General features: G+C 60.2%; 1 protein-coding gene across 3 annotated transcripts in view; it reads left to right on the top strand.

Moving 5' to 3' along the window:
• Positions 1-25589, top strand: part of FBXW4 (F-box and WD repeat domain containing 4) — a 46580-nt gene extending 20991 nt beyond the window's left edge. The window contains exons 6-10 of one of the 3 annotated variants that reach the window (XM_078592918.1): positions 790-870; positions 7831-7896; positions 10143-10283; positions 24012-24153; positions 24653-25589. In XM_078592918.1, coding sequence (XP_078449044.1) covers positions 790-870; positions 7831-7896; positions 10143-10283; positions 24012-24153; positions 24653-24763 — 541 coding nt within the window. In that variant the 3' untranslated portion in view covers positions 24764-25589. The remainder of the gene's footprint in view (positions 1-789; positions 871-7830; positions 7897-10142; positions 10284-24011; positions 24154-24652) is intronic. The other 2 variants (XM_078592919.1, XM_078592920.1) reach the window with 2 other exon arrangements.
• The last annotated feature ends 386 nt before the right edge of the window (positions 25590-25975 follow it).

Here is a 25975-nt window from a genome sequence, read left to right as displayed (position 1 = left end):
GTGTGTGTGTGTTGGTGATGTGTGTGTGTGTGTGTTGGTGATGTGTGTGTGTGTGTTGGTGATGTGTGTGTGTTGGTGATGTTTGTGTGTGTGTTGGTGGTTTGTGTGTGTGTTGGTGATGTGTGTGTGTGTGTGTGTTGGTGATGTGTGTGTGTGTGTGTTGGTGATGTGTGTGTGTTGGTGATGTGTGTGTGTTGGTGATGTGTGTGTGTGTGTTGGTGATGTGTGTGTGTGTGTGTTGGTGATGTGTGTGTGTGTGTGTTGGTGATGTGTGTGTGTGTGTGTTGGTGATGTTTGTGTGTGTGTTGGTGATGTGTGTGCGTGTATTGGTGATGTGTGTGTGTGTGTTGGTGATGTGTGTGTGTGTGTTGGTGATGTGTGTGTGTGTGTTGGTGATGTGTGTGTGTGTGTTGGTGATGTGTGTGCGTGTGTTGGTGATGTGTGCGTGTGTTGGTGATGTGTGTGTGTGTGTTGGTGATGTGTGTGTGTGTGTTGGTGATGTTTGTGTGTGTGTTGGTGATGTTTGTGTGTGTGTTGGTGATGTTTGTGTGTGTGTTGGTGATGTGTGTGTGTGTGTTGGTGATGTTTGTGTGTGTTGGTGATGTGTGTGTGTGTGTTGGTGATGTGTGTGTGTGTGTTGGTGATGTTTGTGTGTGTGTTGGTGATGTTTGTGTGTGTGTTGGTGATGTTTGTGTGTGTGTTGGTGATGTGTGTGTGTGTGTTGGTGATGTTTGTGTGTGTGTTGGTGATGTGTGTGTGTGTTGGTGATGTGCGTTTCGCCGTGTGCAGCGATCTTCGTGCTGATGGCGTTGATGCTCTTGCTGACGGTATTGATGTTCGTGGTGATGGTGGTGCTGATGGGCGAGCGATGTGAGTCTCCTCTGTTATTGGTTATTTACATTTCCTCTTCCACTGTTGTGTTTGCAGACGCTTTGATCTGGGGGCGGCGGGGGCGGGGGGCGGCGTGATGAGGGCAGTGTTTGAACTGCAGTGTGCGTGTGTGTGTGTCTGCGTGTGTGTGGGGAGCGGTGGCACAGTGGTTAGCGCATTGCGCTACGAGCCCAGCGACCCAAATTCGATTCCCGATCACCGCCAACACCACTGACGATTATCTGAACCAGTGCTGAGCCTCCTCTAGGTCGACTCAGCTTCAAAAGAGTACCCGATGCGGTGTGTAAACATTCCCACGAGGGAGACAAAGGCGACCGGGCGTGGTGCTGGCCAAGCACCCCCTCGTGCGCTGTGACGGCCTTCATAGGTGCTCGCTAACAGAACTTGCCCTAACAGTCTGTTGAAGACTCTATGGGGGATCTTTGTCTTGTGCGTGCGTGGCCAAGTTAAATCCTTGGCCATGAATTAGCACCTCCTCTAGGTCGACTCGGCCAAAAACAAGTCCCTGGAGCAGCAGCAGAGTGTGAGTCAGGGCCGTGACGTGTGCCTGGCGCCCCGCGTGAGTCCACCGTGCCGGAGGCCGTTGCTTTGTGGCCGCGGCGAGGGTGCGAGCGACGGCTGGGTGAGTCCACCGTCCCCGTCGGCCTTCTGTGGTCGAGCGAGCGTGCGAGTGACGGCTCCCGATGGCCCCGCGTTCCGGCCGGGGCTCTCTGTTTGTTGTTCCGCGCCGTCGGGTTGAGTTTCGCGCCGTGGCGGCGGCGGCGGCGGCGCTGGAGGTTTTTGATTCGAGAGCCGACCGCTGCAGATGTTTCTGCGAGCCGCGATTCGCGGTGTGCGGTTACACCACAACTCCAACACCCAGCGACGCACACCTGCCACAATGACAAGGATCTCTTTCCCCTGATAGTCTGACGCGGGCTGTTGTGCCAAGTTCTGTTAGCGAGCACCTGCGTGGTCTGATGGGGTGCACGAAGTGGGCGTCGTGTGGTCAGCATCACACCTGGACTCCTCCTCTGTCTAAAGATGGTCACCTCATCGCGTGGCGCTTTCAGATGCGCTTCTGCGGCCGTTTGGAACGCTCTTAGGAAGCCGCTGGAGCTGTGCACTTTAAATCATCTACATTGAAAACTAATTTCTTTAGAACTGCTTTTTGTGTCCCCCCGCACTTCGGATTAGCAGTTGGCTACGTAAAAGGTTCAACACACTTGTTTAATATTACACCGCTACCAGGTACTCATTCAAGGCTGAGTCGACCTGGGTGTGAGGCCCAGGATCGGGAGAGACCTTTGCAGCCGATGATGCCCGTGAGCGGGAAATTGAATCAGGGTCGCCGGGTTCGTAGCGCAGCGTCGCGCGATCCACTGTGCCACCGCTCCCCCGTGTGTCGGTGATGCGGTACACCCACACACGCAGGGACACCCACACACGCAGGGAGACAAAGACAAAGAGCCCCATATCGCTTGAACAGACTTGGGGTAAGTGCACCGATGAAGTCTGGCATGGCACACGAAGGGGTGGGTGGCCAGCGCCACACCCGGCCGCCTTTGTCTTCCCATTGGGGATGTTTACACACTGCACCAGGTACTCATTTGAGGCCGAGTCCATCTAGGGCAAGCCCAGAACCGTTTCAGATAATAGTCACTGGTATTGGCCATGAGCGGGAATCGAACTCGGGTCACCGGGTTCATAGCGTAGCACGCGAACCACGACACTACCGCCCTCCAGACAAAGACACGCGCTGGCACGCACACACACACACATTGGCACACACACCCACAGACAAGAGCGCACACATTCCCATTCTCTCGTGTTCGACTCGAGAGGCATTTTTGGTCGTAAAAAAGTGAAAGGAAGTAACATTTAATATTTGGCCGAAGCACTCTCTCCAGATTAATATTTTCCAGTGACATTTTGCTAATTGAGTGAGGCCACCTCGCACGAGCTTTGGGTTCACCGACTCATCAGCGGGGCGTAGCCATGAAAAAAACAATCAAAGTGATTTCCTGCTCGAGTGAACATCGTGGCATCGGTGCTCATCTCCCGCTTGCAGCCGAGCAGAGCGGGTGGTGGAAATTCCACATTGCGATTGCGGGAGATGTTAACCACCTCGCCTGGTATACAGGAGGTTGTGGGTTCGATCCCGACCTTGACGACTGTATATTTGGAGTTTGCTTGTTCTCCCCGTGGTCGCGTGGATTTGTCTCCGGGTCCTCCGGTTTTTCCCTCCATATTTAGAACCACGCGTTCAGAGTTCTTGTCTGCTACTAGCCCAGCGGGCCTTACCTCGTAAAAAAACAAGTTATTTAGAGGGACAACTGTTTTCCTCCGCACAAAACAGTACTCGTTTTATGGACCCCAGGGGGAGAGGAGGGATGATGGGCTGAGACAATCCCCCAACCCCAATCAGGAGTTCAACTCGCGCCGTTCCAGTTTCGGGCCACTCGCTTTCCCGCTGAGCCACCCGGGCGGACTGCACAATCCAGCGCGGACTCGGCCGGTGAGACTCGCTGGATGACGGGATGCCGCTTCAGATAATAGTCACTGGTATTGAATGAAGGGATGCCTTTCTGGGTGCCCTCGTCAAGGGTCACCGGGGCCCACGTACATTGTCATCATGAGCCGTGTCCTGTCCACTGCTGGATGAAAGCCCCACCCATCGTGCCGAAGCCACGTCTCGTGGTCTCGCAAAGCAGCGGTCCGACGAGGTCCCGATCTCGCCGTCGCCCCGCTCCCTGCCGTGGCCGTCCTGCCGGGCGCGCGACCCTCCTTCGACTGCCGCTCCATCGCCGGCCTCGACCGCCTCCGTCCCTCGCAGCGCCGCGTCGGGTCCCCGTGGCCTCCTGTCCCCGCGGCCTCCTGTCCCCGCGGCCTCTTGTCCCTGCGGCCTCCTGTCCCCGCGGCCTCCTGTCCCTGCAGCCTCCTGTCCCCGCGGCCTCCTGTCCCCGCGGCCTCCTGTCCGCCCCTCGGCAGTCGGCGTGACGTCTCCGACTCGCGTGCTCCTTGCATTGGGGGATCTCGATCCAAAACGCGAACGCCCCCCCCCCACGCTCTGTGAAGATGTAGGGGTCGTGGGAGGGGGGGGGCGGAGGGTGGTGGGGTAGGGGGGGGGCGGAGGGTGGTGGGGTAGGGGGGGGGCGCTCCGGACGCGGTTGCGCCAACGTCGCGCGCGGATGCCCCTCCGTCTGCGCGGTGCGGCGGGACGGATGAATCGGGGATTGTGGCCGGGCGATGTCGCGCGGCCACGCTCGCCCCGGCGCACAAAGCGGCCCCCTGTGCGCCTCGCCGTGCCCCCCCCCCCCGTGCCCCCCCCCCGTGCCCCCCCGCCAATGACCTTTTCCTGACAGCGGGCATTGTGAGCCGTGAGCTCAGCGCCGGCTCGCTCCGCTGGTTGCGCACGGGCGCCGCGGTGGCGGTGCTGCCGGCGGTGGTGGTGGTGGAACGTAACGTGGAGTGGCGTTGGTGACGGTAGTGATGTCGCAACGTGTGATGGTGGAGCAGTGTGGAGTGGTGGTAGTGGAGTGTAATGTGTGGTGGAGGTGGTGGTGGTGATGGAGTAATGTGGGGTGGCATTAGTGGTAGTGGTCGTTGTGGTCGTGTGTGGTAGTGGTGATGGGTAGCGGTGTTGTATTATGTGGTCATGATTGGTGGTGGTAGTAGGTGATGCAGTGTGTGCTGTGTACCTGGTGCGGTGTGTAAACATCGCCACTGGGGAGACAAAGGCAGCCGGGCGTGGTGCTGACCACCTACCACCTCGTGTGCCGTGCTGGTCTTCATAGGTACTCGCTAACAGCACTTGCCCCAACAGTCTGTTAAGGCTATACGGGGATCTTTGTCTTGTGTCTGTGCGTGTCTCTGTGCCTTCATGCCGTGCTTCTGTCGGAATCTCTGCGAGTCTGTGCGGCCATCTATCTGTCTTGTCAGCTGATGCCTCATTCCTTATCCACAGCCTCATTAATCCAACACAATGTGGAGTTACATAGCGTCTACATGTGACGGCATCTCAAGACGCACACACAGTGGGTTTATTTCACAGAGAAAGGGGCAGTCGGTCATAGGCAGAGGAGCAAGGCCTTGAGCCTGGAGTTGACCAGGGGCAGGGAGTCAGCAGCACAGTTGCATGGGGGAAGGGAGTTCCACACCATGGAGGCAGCAGAGGAGAATGAGCGACCTCCCACTGAGTGAAGGTTGAATGGGGGCTTCCACAGAAAATTTCGCTTGCCCAGGGGAGTAGAGTGAGATGAGAGGGTAGAGGTAGGAGAGTGTGTGGAGGGGAGTAGAGTGAGATGAGAGGGGAGAGGTAGGAGAGTGCGTGGAGGGGAGTAGAGTGAGATGAAAGGGGAGAGCGGCGATGAAGGGGGAGTCCATGGGGGATCTTGAAGAAGGTGAGTGCGATGTCGGAATTGATCCGGGATTGGATCGGGAGCCAGGGCAGGGGTCGTGCAGTCACGTGGGCCCGTTCGCGGGTGCGGAGTCCGGCAGCAGAATTTTGTATCATTTGGAGACGAGGGGCGTGGGGAGGTGAGGAGTGTGGGGAGGTGAGGAGTGTGGGGAGACGAGGGATGTGGGGAGGTGAGGAGTGTGGGGAGGTGAGAGATTGTAGGGGGGGGGGGGGGAGGGCTGTCGAGGAGGGAGTTGCGGCAGTGGAGTGGGGATGCGATGGAGGCAGGGGTGGGGGTCGCAGCGGCAGCTGGGTGAGAAAAGCGATGGGCCAACCGGTTGTGGAGGGGCCGCGGCGGGCCGCACGCCATGATATCGGTGGCGCGAGGAGCGGCCTTTGTTTGGCGTCACCGCCGCGCCGGGAATCGCTGTAATTGCCTCCGCGCCGTCCGCGGCGCGTCTGGGATGAGCAGTCAAAGCGCAGCGAGAAGAAGAAGAATTGATGACAGAGCCACGGCGAGCGCCGCGCGGCCGCTCCGCCCGCCCTTTGTTAACGTCGGGTCAAGGGGTCGCGCACACCAAATATTTGGGCTGCGCGGCCCCGTGAGGTTGATTGGGGCAAATTGGGTCGCGCGGCCGGTAATTACTGATGGGGGGGTGGAGGGGGACGCTGGTGGGGGTACGGGGGAGCGAGGGGAGGGGCTCACGGAGCTGATGGCCGTGGTGTGCGGTGGGGGGGGTGTGGGAGCGTCCGGTGGAGTCGGCGAGTGGTGGGCCGTGTGGTTGGGGCAGGTGACTGGTCAAGTCAGGAGAGCGGTGGAGTGCGTGGTTAGGGCAGGTGAGTAGTGAGGTGCGTGCTTCATTGTTGCAGTGGGTGAGTTGGGTGAGTTAGGTTGGCGGTTAGGGGAGTCGGGTGAGTGGTTAGCGATGTGCGTGGTTAGTCGGGTGAGTGACAGGTGAGGCAGGTGAGTGTCGGTGAGTTGGCCGTGTGTGCGCCCCTGAATTAGAGACAGCGCTGAGGGCACCATTACCTCCACATTCACAGAGCCCCTCACCCTCCCTCACCCTGCCTCAGTCTCACCCTCCCCTCTACTGCTCCCTCCTCCCTCACCTTCTTCCCTGTCTGCGCTCTCCCTCCCTCCCTCGCCCCTTTGTCTCCCACTGTGCTCCGGGATGCCGGCGTGAGAGTCGGGGGCTCGTGGTTTGTGTTCGCGCCAGGGTGAGAGGCGTTTGGGTAAAGTTCTGACGTCTGTGTTGGTGTTGGGGTTAAACTTGGCGTTAGGTTCGAGTCAGGGTTCAAGTTCGTCAGGGTTCAGGTCACGGTCAGGATGAAGGTGTTGGGGAGGTTTAGGGTCAGGATTAGGTGAAAGGCAGCTTTGGGGTTGAGGTCAAGATAAGGGCCATGGCTAGGGTAAGCGTTAGGATCATGTTACATCTCGGGTCAGGATTAGGGTGTATGCAGCTGGCTCCAGGGGTTGCGGGCAGGAGTTCCAGTCTGGGGCAGGGGTCGAATTCACCGCACCCCTGTGTGTGGGGGTCCGAATCCCAGGAGTAATTTTCATTTGATCCCCATCAGACGGGGTTCGTCGTCACCTGATCCCCTTGATCCGATTAGGGAGTTGCGGTTAAGAATCCGGTCGTGAAGGAGGAGGGGGAGGAGGTCAGACGGAGACGGGGGGGGCGGTGCTGGCTCACTGATGATCACCAATCAGGCCAAGACCGCGGAGCCACGCTCATCCCACACCGCCCCCTAGCGGCCAGCGGCGCGTACATCATCATCATCATCACGGTGGCGCCCTCCATGTGGGGGGCCGATTGGTGGTGTGCCGAGCGCTGCTGTTCGCGAGAACCTATTACGGGCTGGAGCAGCGTGGCGCATCAAGGACCACGACCCGGCCGCCTTTGTCTCCCCAACTGCTGATGCTCGCACACTGCACCAGGCGTGCTGATTTACGGTGTCCCCTGACAGACGACGTGGACTCTCCCTGGGGTCTCTGTGTGTGCACGTTGCGTGTGTGGGGAGCATCTTCGCCTCTGTGTATGAGTGTGTGAGGTGCATCTTCGCCTCTGTGTATGAGTGTGTGAGGTGCATCTTCGCCTCTGTGTATGAGTGTGTGAGGTGCATCTTCGCCTCTGTGTATGAGTGTGTGAGGTGCATCTTCGCCTCTGTGTATGAGTGTGTGAGGTGCATCTTCGCCTCTGTGTATGAGTGTGTGAGGTGCATCTTCGCCTCTGTGTATGAGTGTGTGAGGTGCATCTTCGCCTCTGTGTATGAGTGTGTGAGGTGCATCTTCGCCTCTGTGTGTGAGTGTTTGAGGTGCATCTTCGCCTCTGTGTGAGTGGTGGCAGTAGTAGTAGTGGTGGCTGTAGTATTAGTGGTGGCTGTAGTAGTAGTTATAGTAGTAGTAGATGTGGCAGTAGTATTAGTGGTGGCTGTAGTATTAGTGGTGGTTATAGTAGTAGCTATAGTAGTAGTAGTTGTGCTACTCGCTAACAGCACTTGCCACAAAAGTGTGTTAAGGCTACGCGCCGGGTCTTTGTCTTTGTCTCGTGTGTGAGCAGCTCGTTCGTGACGGGCACGGCCTGCTGCGGACACCACGCGCCTCTCCGCCTCTGGGACCTGCAAAGGTGGCGCCAGTTGCCTGTGCGGTGTTCTCTCCGTCACTGGGAGCGGTGGCGCAGTGGTTAGCGCACTGCGCTACCAACCCGTCGACCCGAGCTGATTCCCACTCACGGTCAATACCATTATCCGAACCGGTTCTGGGCCACCTCTTGGTCGACTCTGTTTTATAAATGAGTAACTGGACCGGTGCGTGAACATCAGCACTGGGGAGACAAAGGCGTCCGGGCGTGGTGTTGGTCGCTGACCACCCCCTTGTGCGTCACTACTCGCTGGCAGCACTTTACTCATGGGTCTTAAAGGCTATACAGGGGATCGTTGTCTTTGTTCTCGCTGGCGTGTACACGCGAGTGTGTGTACAGGCTGCCATGGACTTGGGTATTTGTTTCTGAGAGCATCCAGTCTCGTGTGCACGTGTGTGATGGATCTCTCTCATGCTTGCACACGCGCATGCAGTGCGGGGTGTGTGTCAGCCCTTGTACCACAACCACGCGTGTGTGTGTGTCCGTGTCCCACTTGTGAATCGGGAAGGGGTGGAGGGACGGAGGTAGGAGGAGGAATTAGCGAAGCGCAGAGGTGGGGACGGCGTGATGTAGGTCGGCGTGGATGAGGTGATGGTACCGGTGGTGGCTATTTATGAAAGTGGTGGACGAGGTGAAGAGGGAGGAGGAGATGGAGCTTGCGATGGGATGGAGGGGGGGAGAGAGAGCAGAGGAATTCCTTCGCCGTGCCGGGCCCTAATCAGCCGCGACAGCCACGGCTGATAGATCGTGAGCAGAGCCAACAGGATGCCGAGGACGTTGCTACGCCGCCGACGATCAAGAGCGGTCAACTTTGTCCCGCGGTGACGCCGCCGCCGCCGACTCGTCCAAGTTGTCCCATTAATCAAAGGCAGATGGAGCAAGCGTCCGTGGCGCGGTTACGGAGAGCACTGCCGACTGTCGAGTGGACGAGCCGAGCGCGTGCAGGAGCAGCTGCCGCGAATACCCCCCCTCCTCCCCACCTCCACACTTGCCCCCTCCGCACACCTGCGCCGGTTTCTCGAAGCAGTCGCGCTCACGAGGAGTTGATGCGTGAATTGTTCATTGGTTAATCTGGAGGCAAATCGGCCCGGCAGTAGATCTGTTTTTCTCACGCAGGTAACACGTGAACACCAGTGCTAAGACCCCCCCCCCTCCCCCCACACCGTGTAGCCTTGAGCAGCCTTCAGTAAGACTCCCACTTGCACCCACTCTCACTAACACACTCGTTCGTGCGCTCGCAAGACAAAGATCCCCCGTGTAGCCCGAACAGACGGTTAGGGCAAGTGCTGTTAGCGAGCAGCACCTGTGAAGGCCGGGACGGCGCGCGAGGGGGTGGGTGGCCAGCACCACGCCCGGCCGCCTTTGTCTCCCTCGTGGCGATGTTTACTGCACACCGCACCAGGTACTCGACTGATTTCGGGGAATTGAAATCGGGTCACCGGGTTTGTAGTGCAGTGGGGTAACCACTACACCACCGCTCCCCACACACAAAAAGACACATCAACACACACACAGTCACATACTCCCAAACTTACAGAGTTACTAATTCACGCACACACACAAACGTATCAGTATACACATGCATCCATAAATACCAGCAAAGACACACGAACACACAGACACGTACAATCACGTGCACATGTTTAAGATTTCTCACTAATACATGATGTACACGAACACACACACACACGTACACGCACGCACACACACACGTACACGCACGCACGTGCACGTGTTTCAGATCCCAGGCCACCGAGGGGACCTTATTGAATTAAGTGGTGGGGGGGGGGGGTTGGAGGGGTGTGGTCTTGCCCCCCCCCTCCCACTATTGCTAAGGAGATTCATGTTTATTCGCTGCATGACATGCGTACACGTGGGGGGGGGGGGGGGTCTGTGTGTACACACGTGCGCCTGTCTGTGTACGTACGTGTGCCTCTGTACATGTAGATCGACTCGGCCTTAACTTGGACCCTGTTTGTGGGGTGTTTGTAGATTCAACATCAGCACTGGGTTGTGATGCTGGCCACACCACAACCCCTGGTGTCTCGTTCCAGCCCTCGTAGAGGATTTCAAATAGCACCTGCCCCAACAGTCTGTTAAAGGCTACACGGGGGACCTTTGTCTGCAAGATCACGTAACCAGTCACTGCTCCAGCCACGTGATTGGCGGTCTCAATTTGACTGCGAGTCAATGAAACGTCGATTGTTGTGCCGTCTCGTGTCCTCTCGCAGAGGGGATCTGCTGGGCTCCCTGGGCTCGGAGTTCCGACACGGCGCCGGGGTCCTCGGGGTCCAGTTTGAGACCCCCTCCGTGCTGCTGTCGTGTGGCCACGACACCTTCCTGCGCCTGTGGGACACGCGCTGCAGCATGAGGTGGGGCGCCACGCTGCCACCCACCACGCTGCCACCCACCACGCTGCCACCCACCACGCTGCCACCCACCACGCTGCCACCCACCACGCTGCCACCCACCACGCTGCCACCCACCACGCTGCCACCCACCACGCTGCCACCCACCACGCTGCCACCCACCACGCTGCCACCCACCACGCTGCCACCCCACCACGCTGCCACCCCACCACGCTGCCACCCCACCACGCTGCCACCCCACCACGCTGCCACCCCACCACGCTGCCACCCACCACGCTGCCACCCCACCACGCTGCCACCCACCACGCTGCCACCCCACCACGCTGCCACCCACCACGCTGCCACCCACCACGCTGCCACCCCAACACGCTGCCACCCACCACGCTGCCACCCACCACGCTGCCACCCCACCACGCTGCCACCCACCACGCTGCCACCCACCACGCTGCCACCCCACCACGCTGCCACCCACCACGCTGCCACCCCCACCACGCTGCCACCCCACCACGCTGCCACCCACCACGCTGCCACCCCAACACGCTGCCACCCCCACCACGGTTTCCAACCCTGCAATGGGTCCACCCCACCCTGAACCGGCCCCACTTTTGCACAACCCACCACTCGTCCCCATCGTCCCGTGCGCACAGACACATGGGAGACGCTCTCTCTGGGGACCCCAGGTCCAGGTGAGACCTCATCCCCTGAGACCCTCAAGGCCAGATGAGATCCCCTTCCTTGAGACATCAGGTCCATATGAGACCCTATTTGTCATGTGACCCAATGTCCAGGTGAGATCCCCTTTCCTAAGACCCCAAATCCAGGTGAGACCCTCTCCCCACACCCCCATTTGGCCCGCACCCCGTGCGACCCCTTGGTGTGGACCCCTGTGCTGCGTGACCCCAGCAGGCCGTGACCCATGGCCCACGCCAAGACGCCGCGTGTGAGCACGCGTTCACGAGTTCCACGCATGACTGCGTGCGTGCATTAGTGCACGTGTGTGTGTGAGTGCGTGCGTTTCACGTCGGTGTGTTGTGTAGCGTCGCATTTAGCACACAGCGCTGGGAACCCAGCGGCCCGAGTTCAATTCATACGCTCAGCCAACATCACCGCCGATGAATATCCGAGCCGGTCCTGGGCCTCCCCCTAGGTCGACTCGGCCACAAAATTGGCATCTGGTGCGGCGTGTAAACATGAGCACTGTGCGCCGGCTCACCGCACTTTGCCACCAACAGTCTGTTGAGGCTTTAAGGGGACCTTTGTATTTGTCTCGAGTGAGCGTGTGCGTACAGCTTGCGTGTAGCGATCACAACAACCCGTAAACACCGAGGGGCCGTGAGCGGTGCAGTCGTCACGGCAACTGCGACGCGTGAAACAACCCACACGCACTGCGCCCCGTCGGGAGGTGGGGGTCGGTGGGGGTGGTGGGGGGGGGGCGATTGGGGGGCAGTGAGTGGTACCAGGTCAGGTTATCCTACCTCTCCCCCTACCGTAACTCTCACTAACGCTATCTTTATCTCTATCCCTAACTCTAGCCTACTGCTAATTCTACCCCTAACACTAACTCCAGCCCAAACCCTCACTCTAACCCTACTGCTACCCCGAACTGTACAGCCGACCCATGACCCGACCCCGAGCCCCCCGGGGCGATGGGGCAGCGGGCCATCACCGCGGGGCCCCGTCCTGCGCCCGGTGCGGCGAGGCCGTTGAGCGTGCGGGGCCGTTGACCGTGCGGGGCCGCTGACTGTGAGGGGTTTGCGTTGGGATCGTGCGACTCCGGCCCGTAGGGGGCCCTGCCGGCCGGGGCGCCGCCGTCGTGAAGAGAGCGCCGTTAGGGGCGCCCTGGGCAGTGGGGGCCACGTGGAGTCGGGGGTTGGAGGCGTGGAGGGGGGGGGGCTGTGGTGTGGCATGAGAGGTGGGGTAGGCTAAGGGCAGCCTGGTCTTGACTTTTCGTGGGGCTGCTGGGGTCTGGTTTTTGGGATAGCCTGGGTCGGTGTGTCCTGGGTTGTGGGATTGACTGGGCCGGTGTGTGCCCTGGGTTTTGGATAGAGGGGTTCTGCTTGCGTTGATTTATCATGCCTACTCGTTGATAATGACGTTGGTCTTGCTCCAACATCGGCTGCACTGCACGTGGTCTTCGTTGGTGAGGCCAACGTTTGGGTTGGGGTGGCCCGTTCTGGCTCAGGCTGGGCTGGTCGTGGCCTGCGGCAACTGGGCTGGCCAGGCCCCCCCAGACAGCAGACTCGTATTGCCGTAGCTGTTTCTGCTGCTGACGATGTTGTTCTGTTGGTGCCCCAGGGACAGATGTGAGGCGTACGCCCCCCGCCCGCCCTCCCCGCTCCCAGGCAGATGCAGTCCCCCCACCTCCTCCTCCTCCTCCCCTCTGCCCGGTCGCGTCGCGCAGAAAGCACGTGAACTCACGAGTGGGCTCCCCGCGGCCCGCCGTGCGCCGCCCATTAGAAACAGGTGTCCGCCGCGCGCCGTGGGGACAGCTCGTTAGGCCGGTAACTGAGCTGCTGGGGCGGGGGGGGGCAGGCGGTGTGGGGGACCCCCCCCCCCCTCTACCCCACTACCCCCTACCCTCCAGCAGCAGCAGCAGTGCAGCGTCTCCCCCCCCCCCCCGCCGCTCTGTCTGCCCGGCGTGGAACACGGAGCCCGGCCCAGACTCCTTGGGGGGCTCGCGGCGCGTCTGGTTGTACAGTAACGGGCAGCCCCCAACCACCCTACCCCCCTCCCCCCACCCTCCCAGCGATTCGATTAATTTGTTACATTTCAAGGGCCCCGATTTGATTAAAACCCCCCCCGAGCGCTGTTCAGCCCCCGGTGCTCGCGCGCCTCGCGCGCTCTCCCCACGCACGACTGCCGCGGGCGCCTTCAGAAGTGGCTGCGAGGAATTTGGGGGGTTGGAGGCCCGGGTGAGATCTCCCACCTCGGCTCGTGGATGAAGTGCCGGATCGTGAGTGGAGCGGTGAGTTCCGTCACCGCGTGAAGCAGCCGGCCAGGAGGGAGCCGTCGCAGCGGCTCAAAAAAGGGAATTTGAAGTTTTGAACCCCCATGAGCGGAAGCCTTCATTTTTTGGTTTAACACGTAGTGGGGCTTTCGCGGCCAATGTCATCCATGATACGCGTGTTTTTGGGTTAGATCGCGTAAATATATAAATGTGTCGTTGAACCCGCCACCACCCGACACAGCCAACTAGTAAGGGTTGTCACGTGAACAGAACATGCCGATTCGTTACTAGTACAGTGTGTTGGAGAGTAAATCCACAACATTCACAATCTGAGTACAATTACACATCTTGTGGATTTACTCTCCAACACACCGATGTGCTGCACTAGTGCCAGTGTACTAGTACACTAGTACCAGTGTGTACCAGTGAACTAGTAACGAATTGGCACGTTTTGTTTACGTGACGAACCTTTTTAATTGGCTGTGTCGGGTGGTGGCGGGTTTAACGACACATTTATATATTTACGCGATCTCATCCAAAAAAACCCCTCTATTAGTAGTTATGGTAGCAGTAGTAGTGGCAGTAGTAGTTGCAGTGGCAGTAGTAGTGGCAGTAGTAGTAGTTGTGGCAGTAGTAGTAGTGGTGACAGTAGTAGTAGTTGTGGCAGTAGTAGTAGTGGCAGTAGTAGTAGTAGTGGCAGTAGTAGTAGTTGCAGCAGTAGTAGTAGTAGTAGTGGCAGTAGTAGTAGTGGCATCAGTCGGCGTGCCAGTGGTAGTAGTAGTAGTGGCAGTAGTAGTAGTGGCAGTAGTAGTAGTGGCAGTAGTAGTAATAGTTGTAGTTGCAGCAGTAGTAGTGGCATCAGTCGGGGTGCCAGTGGTCGTGGTTGTATCGCTGTAGAGGTCGTCACGGGCGGGATGCCCCCACATCCTGGCCGCCATGAGTTGCAGTCCAGGCCCAGGGCAATCGGGAGAGATAGCGAGCGGGGGAGGGAGGGGGGGGAGACCCGGGGGGGGGACCCCGAGGGGGGGGGGGTGGGGGGGAGTTGGCGCGTGTGGCAGGAAAGCGTCGTCGCGGCGCGGCACGCGAGAGACGCCGCTAACGAGGCTGGCGCAACATGAATGAGAGAGTCTCAGCAGCGCTGTGGCCGAGTTGATTATAATAATAATAGAATCAATGATTACGCTCTGAAGCAAATTGTAACATTTTTCACTTTGGTGCCTTTTAGAAGTTTCCCCCCCCCCCTCCCTCTATCCCCCCCCCCCCACTCCGGCCGTGTTTTCGCACGAGGGCTCTCACCCACGAGCTGGGGGGGGGGGGGGTTTCGTGTGTGCGTGTGTGCGACTCATCCCCGTGACTCCCAGCCCTCACGTCCCCGCTTCTCATCCACGGGCCCCGAGTACCCGGGCGTGAGTCCCTGTGAGTTGGGGAGTCCTTGTGAGTCCAAGACTGAGTGTCTGTAAGTCCAAGTGTCTACGGTAACATCCGACCTCATCATCTTCACGAGCCACGAGGTCGATCCGCTGCTAATGGACGGCCTCCCACCCCCCAGCCGTCAGCATCTCCCGCCGTCCTCCGCGTAACGAGATCGCTCGACCGCACGCACGACTCCGTCACAGCGTCCTCCTGGGCGCTCAACTTCTTCTCCTTTTGGCTGCGAGTCCATCATTAGTCTCGACCACTGGCACCGTCTCTTCCCGCCGTGACCGTGTGTGTGTGTGGTTGCTTCATAGCTATCCCTGCATCCACCACGCTGGCGAAGATCGTTCGATTCTCGAGTGGACGCTGTTGCCCCCGAGTCGGGGCGGCGATGGCTCGGCTGGTGGAGGCGCTGAATGGTTGCAGGCCTGCTCAATAACGGGCAAATGGGGGTCAGAGGGCACCGTTAATGCGTTAATGACCTCATGGAAACGCGGCTTGCGCCGGCACTCGCTGGGAGCGGCGGAGGGAGCGGGGGAGAGGCGTGGAGGAGGAGGAGGAGGAGGAGGTGACGACGATGAATTCCCCATTAGTCACCCGCGTCACCGTCGTGACGCACGGGGGACGATGCTGCGACTGGGTGGTCAACTCTCTCTCTGCTGATCCCTGATCCTCCACTCCCGCACCTGTCCCATCTCTCTCCCATTGCTCCCTCATCTCCCACCTGTCCCCTCCCTCACCGCCCCCTCTCCTTCCTCGGGTTTTTCCCCCTTCTCACCCCCCTCCCGCTGTATCCAGGCTCGCTCCGCTCTCTTCCTTCTCTCTCATCCCCTTTATCCTCGTCCCTTTCCTCGCAATCTCCATCCCTCTCCGCACTCTCGCGTCTTCACCCTCTCCCCCACATCTCTCTTCGCGCTCCCCTTCTCCACGCTCTCTCGTCTCTCTCGTCTCTCTCCAAATTCCACTTTCTCTTCACTCTCATTACCCCCCCCTCTCTCTCATCGCCGTGATGTCACCGCCCCCCCCCCCCCCGCGTTGCCGTGTTTACGGCCCTGACGCGTTGCCACGGAAACGGCGGCAAACCCCGGACCCCCCGGGGCGACGTCGGCCTCGGCTGAGACCCCCGTGCCCCTCCCCTGCCCCCCTCGCTCATCCCTGCGCCCCCCCCCCCCTCCACAGCTCCCAATTTAAAGTTCTTGACGCCGTGATTAGGGTGGTTACCTCTGCACAAACACTGATTGGCACAGGTGGGGTCACTGTAGGGGGGGTCAGGACAGATGGGGTCAGGGCAGATGGGGTCAGGGCAGGTGGGGTCAGGGCAGGTGGGGTCAGGGCAGATGGGGTCAGGGCAGATGGGGTCAGAGCACGTTCCCCTGCACACCTGCCCCTGCCATGCACGTCTCTCTGCACCCGACGTGAAACAGTGCCTCTGCACATCCCCTGTTCATCGCCCTGCTCACCCTTCCTGCTCCGTGCACGGCACCCTGCACAGCACCCTGTACCAGACCGTCCCAACAACATCAGCAGCAGCAGCAGCATCATCATCAGCAGCAGCATGCTGCCCGGACTGGCCGCCGGCCCAGATGATCGCGAATCCCACGTTCTCTGACGGGCGGCACCCGCGCCGATAACCGCGCCACCCCGAAACCCGAGCCTTTGAGAAAACAAGCCCATACAAAAAATAATCCACTCCTTCTTTACAAGACGCCCGGTCCTGCGGGAGAGGGAGAGCGGGAGGCAGAGCGAGCGGGAGAGCGAGAGCGAGCGGGAGAGCGAGAGCGAGCGGCAGAGCGAGCGGGAGAGGGAGAGCGAGCGGGAGGCAGAGCGAGCGGGAGAGCGAGCGGGGAGACGCGGCTGCTGCGTGGCGGAGCGGTGGGCGCGCTCCGTGTTTTTTGAAGTAACACGGTGGGGGGGGGGGGGTTCGGGGGAGTTCGGGGGGGTTCAGGAGAAGGGGGAAATATTCACGTCTGGCGCACGGCCCGGTGCAGCGTGGATCCTCCCTGGCATCGCGTCCAGAGTCAACAAATCTGGGCCCACGCGGGGCCCCGTGCGCCCCTGGAGGCCACCCGTGCCCCCCCCCGTGCCCCCCCCTGTGGGCCCCCTGTGGGTGACCGTGAGTCTCCGTGAGTCTCTGGGCCGTCGGTCCTCCATAGGCACCGACATCGCCAGGGGCATTGGGGGAGGTAAACTTTGGATGTTGGGCCGTTGGGACTTCGGTGTGCGTGTACACGTGTGTTGTGTGCACGTGTGTGTGTACACGTGTGTGTGTGTGTGCACGTGTGTGTGTGTACACGTGTGTGTGTGTGTACACGTGTGTGTGTGTGTACACGTGTGTGCGTGTGTACACGTGTGTGTGTGTGTGCACGTGTGTGTGTGCACGTGTGTGTGTGTACACGTGTGTGTGTACACGTGTGTGTGTGTGTGTACACGTGTGTGCGTGTGTACACGTGTGTGTGTGTGTGTGTACACGTGTGTGTGTGTGTACACGTGTGTGCGTGTGTACACGTGTGTGTGTGTGGGTGTGAGTGGTGAGCTTTAGTGTGGCAGTCAGCGCTACGTTGCATTACGCAATCGGCGACCCAAGTTCGATTCCCGCTCACGGCCAACACCAGTGACGGTTATCTGAACCGGTCATGGGCCTCCCCTAAGTCGACTCAGCCTTAAATGAGTACCTGGTGTGGTGTGTAAACATCACCACTGGGGAGACAAAGGCGGCCGGTCGTGGTGGTGGTCACTCACCCCCCTTGAGTGCCGTGCCGGCCTTCATAGGTCCTCACGAACAGCACTTGCTCCAACAGTCTGTTCAGGCTATACGGGGGATTTTTGTGTGCGTGTGTGTGCCTGAGCGGTGACGCAGTCGTTAGCGTACTGCACTACGAACCCGGTGACCCGAGTTCGATTCCCGCGTGCGGCCAATAACAGTCGCGAATATCTGACCCGGTCCTGAACCTCCCCTAGGTCGACGCAGCCCTAAACGAGTCGGTTGTGTGCGGTGTGTCAACATTAGGGAGACGAAGTCGGTTGGGCGTGGTGCTGACCACCCACCCCCTCTTGTACCGAGCCGGCCTTAATAGGTGCTCGCTAACAGTGCTGGCCCCGGCAAACTGTTAAAGGCTGTATGGGGGTCCGTGTCTGTACGTGCGTGTGTCCATTGCAGTTGCTGTCATTCACAACTCACTGCCACCGACACCTTCACTTGGAAACGCTGAACGTCTGAGCGTATTGTGCGGGTGGGGTGGGTGGTAGTGGGTGCAGGGTGACGGTGGGTGCAGGGTGGTGGTGGGGGTGGTGGGTGGTGGTGGGTGCAGGGTGGTGCTGGGTGCAGGGTGGTGCTGGGTGCAGGGTGGTGGTGGGTGCTGGGTGGTGATGGTGGTGGGGGTGGTGGGTGATAGTGGGTGCAGGGTGGTGCAGGGTGGGTGCAGGGTGGTGGTGGGTGGTGGGTGCAGGGTGGTGCTGGGTGCAGGGTGGTGGTGGGTGCTGGGTGGTGATGGTGGGGGTGGTGGTGCAGGGTGGTGGTGGGTGGTGGGTGGTGGGTGCAGGGTGGTGCTGGGTGCAGGGTGGCGGTGGGTGCTGGGTGGTGATGGTGGGGGTGGTAGTGGGTGGTAGTGGGTGCAGGATGGTGGTGGTGGGGGTGGTGGGTGGTAGTGGGTGCAGGGTGGTGGTGGTGCTGGGTGGTGGTGGGTGCAGGGTGGTGGTGGTGGTGGGTGGTAGTGGGTGCAGGGTGGTGGTGGTGCTGGGTGGTGGTAGGTGCTGGGTGGTGGTGGGTGCTGGGTGGTGGTGGTGCTGGGTGGTGGTGCTGGGTGGTAGTGGGTGCAGGGTGGTGGTGGTGCTGGGTGGTGGTGCAGGGTGGTGGTGGGTGCAGGGTGGTGGGTGGTGGGTGCAGGGTGGTGCTGGGTGCAGGGTGGCGGTGGGTGCTGGGTGGTGATGGTGGGGGTGGTAGTGGGTGGTAGTGGGTGCAGGGTGGTGGTGGTGGGGGTGGTGGGTGGTAGTGGGTGCAGGGTGGTGGTGGTGCTGGGTGGTGGTGGGTGCAGGGTGGTGGTGGTGGTGGGTGGTAGTGGGTGCAGGGTGGTGGTGGTGGTGCTGGGTGGTGGTGGGTGCTGGGTGGTGGTGGTGCTGGGTGGTAGTGGGTGCAGGGTGGTGGTGGTGCTGGGTGGTGGTGGTGCTGGGTGGTGGTGCTGGGTGGTGGTGGTGCTGGGTGGTGGTGGGTGCTGGGTGGTGGTGGGTGCTGGGTGGTGGTGGGTGCTGGGTGGTGGTGGTGCTGGGTGGTGGTGGGTGCAGGGTGGTGGTGGGTGCTGGTGGTGCTGGGTGGTGGTGCTGGGTGGTGGTGCAGGGTGGTGGTAGGTGCAGGGTGCTGGGTGGTGGTGGGGGTGGGTGGTGGTGCTGGGTGGTGGTGCAGGGTGGTGGTGTAGGGTGCTGGGTTGTTAATGCTGGGTGCTGGCCAGATTTGCCTGGGAGATGGGAGGGTGTTAATTGCAGGCTGGGTGTCTTTAGGATTATGCTTGGAGTCTGTGGTGTTGGTTGTTGCGTGTGCGCGCACATCTCGGTCTGTTGGTGTGCACGCCTTGGTGAGTGTGTGTGTGTTGGTATGCGTGCGAGTACATGTAAGTGAATATGTGCGTGTGTGTATGTTGGTACGCGTTCACGCCTATTGTAAAAGTGAGTTGGAAAGACATCTGCGCTGGGAGTTTACGTGGAGGGAGAGGGGGTGGTGCAGTGTTGGGGGGGAGGGAGGGATGAGGGACGGGGAGAGGGGGGCCGTAAGGAGGGGGGGGGGGTCTGGCCAGCGCCGTGTGAATTGCACTGGGGAGGTCAGGCAGCCAAGGGGTTCCCGTCGCGTTTGGATGAAGTTCCAGAGCCCCCACCCCTACACCCCACGTACCCCCTCCCTCGGCCCCCGATTTACCTTTCCGCCCCCCCCCCCTCGCCTCCTCCCGCACCCTCCAGCCCCTTTAGCAGACACTACAACCACATTCACTACAACCACATTCACTACAACCACATTCACTACAACCACATTCACTACAACTACGCTCACTACAACCGCGCTCACTACAACCACATTCACTACAACCACATTCACTACAAACACGCTCGCTACAACTACATTCACTACAACCACATTCACTACAACCACATTCACTACAACCACGCTCGCTACAACCACGCTCGCTACGACCACGCTCGCTACAACCACATTCACTACAACCACATTCACTACAACCACATTCACTACAACCACGCTCGCTACAACCACATTCACTACAACCACGCTTGCTACAACCACATTCGCTACAACCACATTCACTACAACCACATTCGCTACAACCACATTCACTAAAACCACGCTCGCTACAACCACATTCACTGCAACCACATTCACTACAACCACGCTCGCTACAACCACATTCACTACAACCACGCTCACTACAACCATGCTCGCTACAACCACATTCGCTACAACCACATTCACTACAACCACATTCACTACAACCACGCTCGCTACAACCACATTCACTACAACCACGCTCACTAACCGAGCTCCCTGTAACCGCGCACCCCCTACAAACGAGCTCCCTGCAAATGCGCTCGCATTTTTCCACACAGATACAGATAGTGCGATGTACAAATCACGTCTGCGGCTCCCTCGCCCCCCACTCTCCCAATTCTCCCCCGACTCCCCACACTCCCCCAACTCTCCCCAAGACTCTCCCAACTTTGACATCCCAGCCCCCCTACTCACACCGCTCGCTCCCACAACTCTCAGCCGGAATCACACCCTCAGCCCCCCACCCCCCAACTCACACCCCAGCCCCATCTCGAGCCTGGTCCCCGTGGCGGCGAGCCGGGGTCACGCTGCACAATGACAGGAAGCGCCCGAGTGCGGGAGGCGCGATGTCCGTGTTCCAGGCCTCATTGTGAGATGTTCGGCAACAGCAGCAGCAGCAGTAGGAGTCATACATAAATAATTATGGGGGCCCGCGTTTAACTTCATAATGAAACGCAACTTCAGGTTTTCTCAACCGATCTGTGTGGAGTGGCCCCGAAGCGCGGTGGTCGCCTGCCCCAGATGTCGAGTGGAACTCGGAGTCGCGTGGAACCAAGGTCGCGTGGAACGGGTGGTGGGCGAGTCCAGGGTTCGAGGGGAGTGTGGGGAGCGGAAGTGCAGCGGTTAGCGCACTGCGCTACGAACCTGTCGACCCGAGTTCACGGCCAACACCTGTGACGAGTATCTGAACCGGTCCTAGGCCTCCCCTAGGTCGACTCGGCTTCAAATGAGTACTCAGTGGGGGTGTGTGAACATCGCCACTGGGGAGACAAAGGCGGTGGTGCGTGGTGCTGGCCACCCACCCCCTCGTGTGCCGTGCCGCCCTTCATAGGTGCTCGCTGACAGCACTTGCCCCAACAGTCTGTTAAGGCTACACGAGGGATCTTTGTCTTTGTGTGTCACGGTGGTGCGGCCGGATCGGCGCGCGTCAGGGCAGGAGCCTCTCTCTGTTGCTCCTGGACGCCCCTCGCATTCCTCTCCTTCCCGCCACACCTCGCCCTGCTCGGCCGTGGGAAACAGCCCCCCCTCCACCCCCCCTCGCCCCCCCCTCCATCCCCCCCATCCTCGCCCCCCCTCCACCCCCCCATTCTCGCCCCCCCTTCCACCCCCCTCGCCCCCACTCCCTTCCTCGGAGCTGCTCTCTCTCTGCTCGCTCAGTGAGAGTGGGACTTGCCCTTGTAGTTTACACGCACGCGCGCTCGCTCCCGTGTGCACTACAAGGGGACACACACGTGCGTGTGCACACACGTGCCCGCGTGTACTACAAGGGGACACACGTGCGTGTGCACACACACACGTGCGTGTGCACACACACGTGCCCGCGTGTACTACAAGGGGACACACACGTGCGTGTGTGGACTCCTTTGCCTATATGAGCTACACGTAGCGCAGCGGTGAGCGCTCCGCGCTGCGAATCCGTCGACCCGAGTTCGATTCCCACTCGCGGCCAATAAACAGCGGCGAATATCCGAACCGATCTCGGGCCTCCCCCTACGTCGACTCGGCCTAAAATGAGCACCCGATGCGGCGTGTGTGAACATCAGCGCCGGGGAGACAAAGGCGGTGTGAGCACGTGCCGCCTGCGCACGACCCCCCCCCCACCTGCGCTCCTCCCCGTGGGAGCAGCGCTGGTGGGGGGGGGGGTTCAGCTGGAAACACGCAGCGAGCGCCTGACGTTCCGTGCTTTACCTCCCCCCGCCCCACCCAGCCCCCTCCCCCCCGCCCCACCCAGCCCCCTCCCCCCGCCCCAGCCTGCGCCCTCCCCGCGCTCCCCCAAGTCGGCGTGCACTCCCACCCAGCCCCCACCGCAGCCACGCTCATTAACGTGCACGCACACACACACGCACACACGAACGCACGCAGGCTGTTAGGGCAGGGGTTGTGAGAGCGAGTGAAGGGCGGGGTGGTGCGCGACGGGACCCGCGCTCGTTGAAGTGGGGGAGGGGGCCGGGACCGGTTCGGATCCCGCGTGCTGCTCATGATGGTGGCCGCATGCCCCGAATCCGGTCCCCGGGTTTGTAGCGCAATGCTCTCACCACCGCCGCCTTGCCGCGTGTCGTACGAACACGAAGATCCCCGTATAGCCTCAACGTACTCTTGGGGGTGGGTGGCCGACAACACGCCCGGTCGCCTTTGTATCCCTCGTGGAAATGTTTACACACTGCACCAGGTACTCGTTTGAGGCTGAGTTGACATCGGGGAGGCCCAGGACCGGTTCAGATAATCGTGAACAGGAATCGAACTCGGGCTCACACACACCTACAGTCAAACAGAAACACGAATACAGCCAAACATATAAAGACAAAGATCCCCCGTGTAGTTCGAAACAGGCTGTTGGAGCAAGTGCTGTTAGCGAGTAGCACCGGCACACGAGGGGCTACATCCACCCCCCTTTGTCTCCCCAGGGCTGATATTACCGCATCGTACCAAGTACACACACACACCTCCATACAAAGACCACCGCTGTGTTTCTGTGGCTAATGATGATGATGATGAGTACACTGGGTGCTGGGGAGAGCTCGTAGGTCCTCCACACCTCCGGAGGACGTGGAAAGAGGTGGCGACGAGGTGTGGACGATTTACAGAGTTGATCCTGGCCGGGTATTGAACCGGAGCGCCTTGAGGCGGCGTGCGATGGCGCCGCCGCCTCCTCCTCCTCGGAGCGAGCTCGGGGAGCGAGGTGATGTTACGGGGAAACATGCCGCGGAATTTTTGGAATTTGCGAGATACGCGGCGTCGAGTGCCGGGCAGCAGCGGTGATGGGGCAGACGCGGCCCCCGGGGAGGGGGGGGAGGGGCACGCGAGAGTGGCCGAGCGTCCCGTCGTGCGTGCCCGACCCCGCGTGTCTGACCTCTGCGTGTGTGACCCCGCGTGTGTGACCCCGCGTGTCTGACCCCTGCGTGTCTGACCTCTGCGTGTGTGACCCCGCGTGTCTGACCTCTGCGTGTGTGACCTCTGCGTGTGTGACCCCGCGTGTCTGACCTCTGCGTGTATGACCCCGCGTGTCTGACCTCTGTGTGTGACCCCGCGTGTCTGACCTCTGCGTGTGTGACCCCGCGTGTCTGACTTCTGCGTGTGTGACCCCGCGTGTCTGACCTCTGCTAGTGTGACCTCTGCGTGTGTGACCCCGCGTGTCTGACCTCTGCGTGTGTGACCCCGCGTGTCTGACCTCTGCGTGTGTGACCCCGCGTGTCTGACCTTTGCTAGTGTGACCTCTGCGTGTGTGACCCCGTGTGTCTGACCTCTGCGTGTGTGACCCCGCGTGTCTGACCTCTGCGCGTGTGACCCCGCGTGTCTGACCCCGGAATGGTCGCGGTGAGCGCACTGCGCTAAGGACCCAGCGAGTTCGATCCCCGCTCACGACCAATAGCAGTGGCGAATATTCGAACCAAGATAGATTCAACCTTAAATGAGCACCTGGTGCGGTGTGTCAACATCAGCACTGAGGAGACAAAGGCCGCCAGGAGTGGTGCTGGCCACCCACCCCCTCGTGTGCCGTGCCGGCCTCCATAGGTGCTACTCGCTAACAGCGCTTGCTCCAACAGTCTGTTAAAAGCCATACGCGATCTAACCCAAAAAACCTCTTTTATGGATGATATTGGTCGCGAAAGCCTACGTGTTAAACTACACGGGGGATCTTTGTCTTTGACCCCGTGACCTGTATCTGACCCCTTGTCACTGACCCAGCGCGTACGACCCGGCGTGTCTGACCCAACGTCCATATTCCACCTTTTTCTGATCCCTTATCCCCCTGTGATCTCTGCCCCCTCCCCCGTGCCCCCCTCACTCCCCCGTGCCCCCCCCATTCCCCCCCCCCGTGCAGGCAGTGTGTGCGCGAGTGGGAAGAGCCGCACGACAGCGCCCTCTACTGCCTGCAGGCCGACGGGAACCACATGGTGGCGAGCGGCTCGGCGCACTACGGAGTCGTGCGCCTCTGGGACAAGCGCCACCACCGCTGCCTGCAGGTGCCCGCGAGACGACGGCGTCTCCTCGCTCGTTAGTCGGCGTCGTCATCGGCGGCGGCAGCGTCGGCCATGATGAGGTCCCCATCGAACGTGGGCCTTCATTGCCCCGGCGGCGTTTACGTGCGCCAAAATAAACCGCACCGCGCCAATGGTGAAGGCGCCGCCGCCACCTCTCACGATCCTTCCGATGCAGCGACCCACCCGGCACCTGCTCCTTGACACACGAGCTGATTCCATCATCGCTCCATCTCCTCGGTCGACGTCCTCTCTGGACGTGTTCTCTTCACAGGCTGCCACTGCGTTGTTGTTCTTGACGAATGGGCATCGTCCCTCTAGCTGTGACTCATCCTGCCCAAGCCCGCTCGCTTGTCTTGAGAGTTTGGGTGATGTCACCATCTTGTGAATGAACGTCCTGTTGAAGCAATAGAGAGTGCCCCATGTCTCTGTGTCTCCATGTCCCCGTGTGTCTCCGCGTGTCTCTGCGTGTCCCCATTCGTAGACCTTCAACCTGGCGTCTCCTGTGAGCAGCCCCGTGTACAGCCTCCGCTTCAGCACGCGCTGCCTGTACGTGGCTGTCGCCACGCAGGTGTGCGTGCTGGACTTCACCTGACAACACCTGGAACACCTGGAACACCTGGACACGACACTGGGCCCCCGCACCTGCATCTGAGTTGCCGAAGCTCCTCGGTGCCGATGCCTTAACACCGAGGAGTCGCGTGGAAATTCGTCGCAAATTGGTGTCCCGGCGCCCCCTGCCGGCTCTCCCTTCTCTCCCTCTCATCCTGACTCCCTCCGCGCCTCTCCTCGTCTCTCACTCTCCCTGACAGCTCTGATCTCCCTGTCCCCCCATCTCCCTGCTTCTCCCTGCTTTCTTCCACCTCCCTGCCTCTCCAGTCTCCTCCCTGGTCCGCTCTCCTTGCCCCCTCCTGTCTCTTTGCCTCTCATTCTGTCGCTTTCCCAGCCTCACCTCTATCAATCTCTGCTGGTTCTCACCCCCCTTGCTCACCTGTCTCCCTGCCTGCTTCCTCTACTCTGTTCGTCTCGCCCTGCCTCTGCTTCCCCCCCCCACCTCTCCTTGCTCCCCTCGCTTCGGTGGTGGTGGCGGCAGGGGAAATATTGAGGCTGTTATTTGATTCTCGGACGCCTTGGCGGGACGGTGTCTCCTGTCCATGTCTTCCCGGTGTGTTCGTGTCTCCATTACCCCCTCCTCTCTCTGTCTGTCTCCTTGCCTCTGTGTGTCTCCCAGTCTCCCCTTGTCTCCCCATATCTGCCGTGCCCCTGCTCCTGCCTCCCAGGGTGCGTGACCCCGCGTAGCGTCTTGACTGGAACTGCATGCAATGGGGGGGGGGGGCGGTCACAGTAGGGGGCTCTGGGCAAGGGGGTCGTGTCTCTGGGCAGGGAGTGCGTGGGGATGAGTAAAGATGTTGAGAGTTGTACTTGCTCTGTGCCTGTCCTCGTGTGTCCAGGTGAGTGTTGCAGAGTGATGATGGTGAGTGCCTGGTATGGTGAGAGTGTGATGGTGAGTGTTATGGCGTTGGTGAGTGTTGGGGTATGTGTGATGGTGAGTTTTAGAGAGTGTTGCGACTGTGGTAATTGTTTTTTTACCCTTCTATCTGGCAACAAATCTGACACCTTTTTTTACGAGGCGTCATGTTTGCATAGACCGCAATACCTGCGGCCGGAATGCAAACAAAAAAACACAACTCTGATAATGTATGCACTGTCCAGCTTTCCTTAGAGGCTAGTCTCACGTGGTGTTGGACCAGATGACGCCAAAAGGCGCACAACTCAAAGACAATGCACCATCAGAGTATGAGAGCTC

The sequence above is a fragment of the Lampetra planeri genome, chromosome 4 (assembly GCF_965212315.1).
Source record: "Lampetra planeri chromosome 4, kcLamPlan1.2.h2, whole genome shotgun sequence".
NCBI lineage: Eukaryota > Metazoa > Chordata > Hyperoartia > Petromyzontiformes > Petromyzontidae > Lampetra > Lampetra planeri.
Note: the sequence above shows the minus strand (reverse complement) of the source record. Positions and strands in the feature narration are given on the sequence as shown.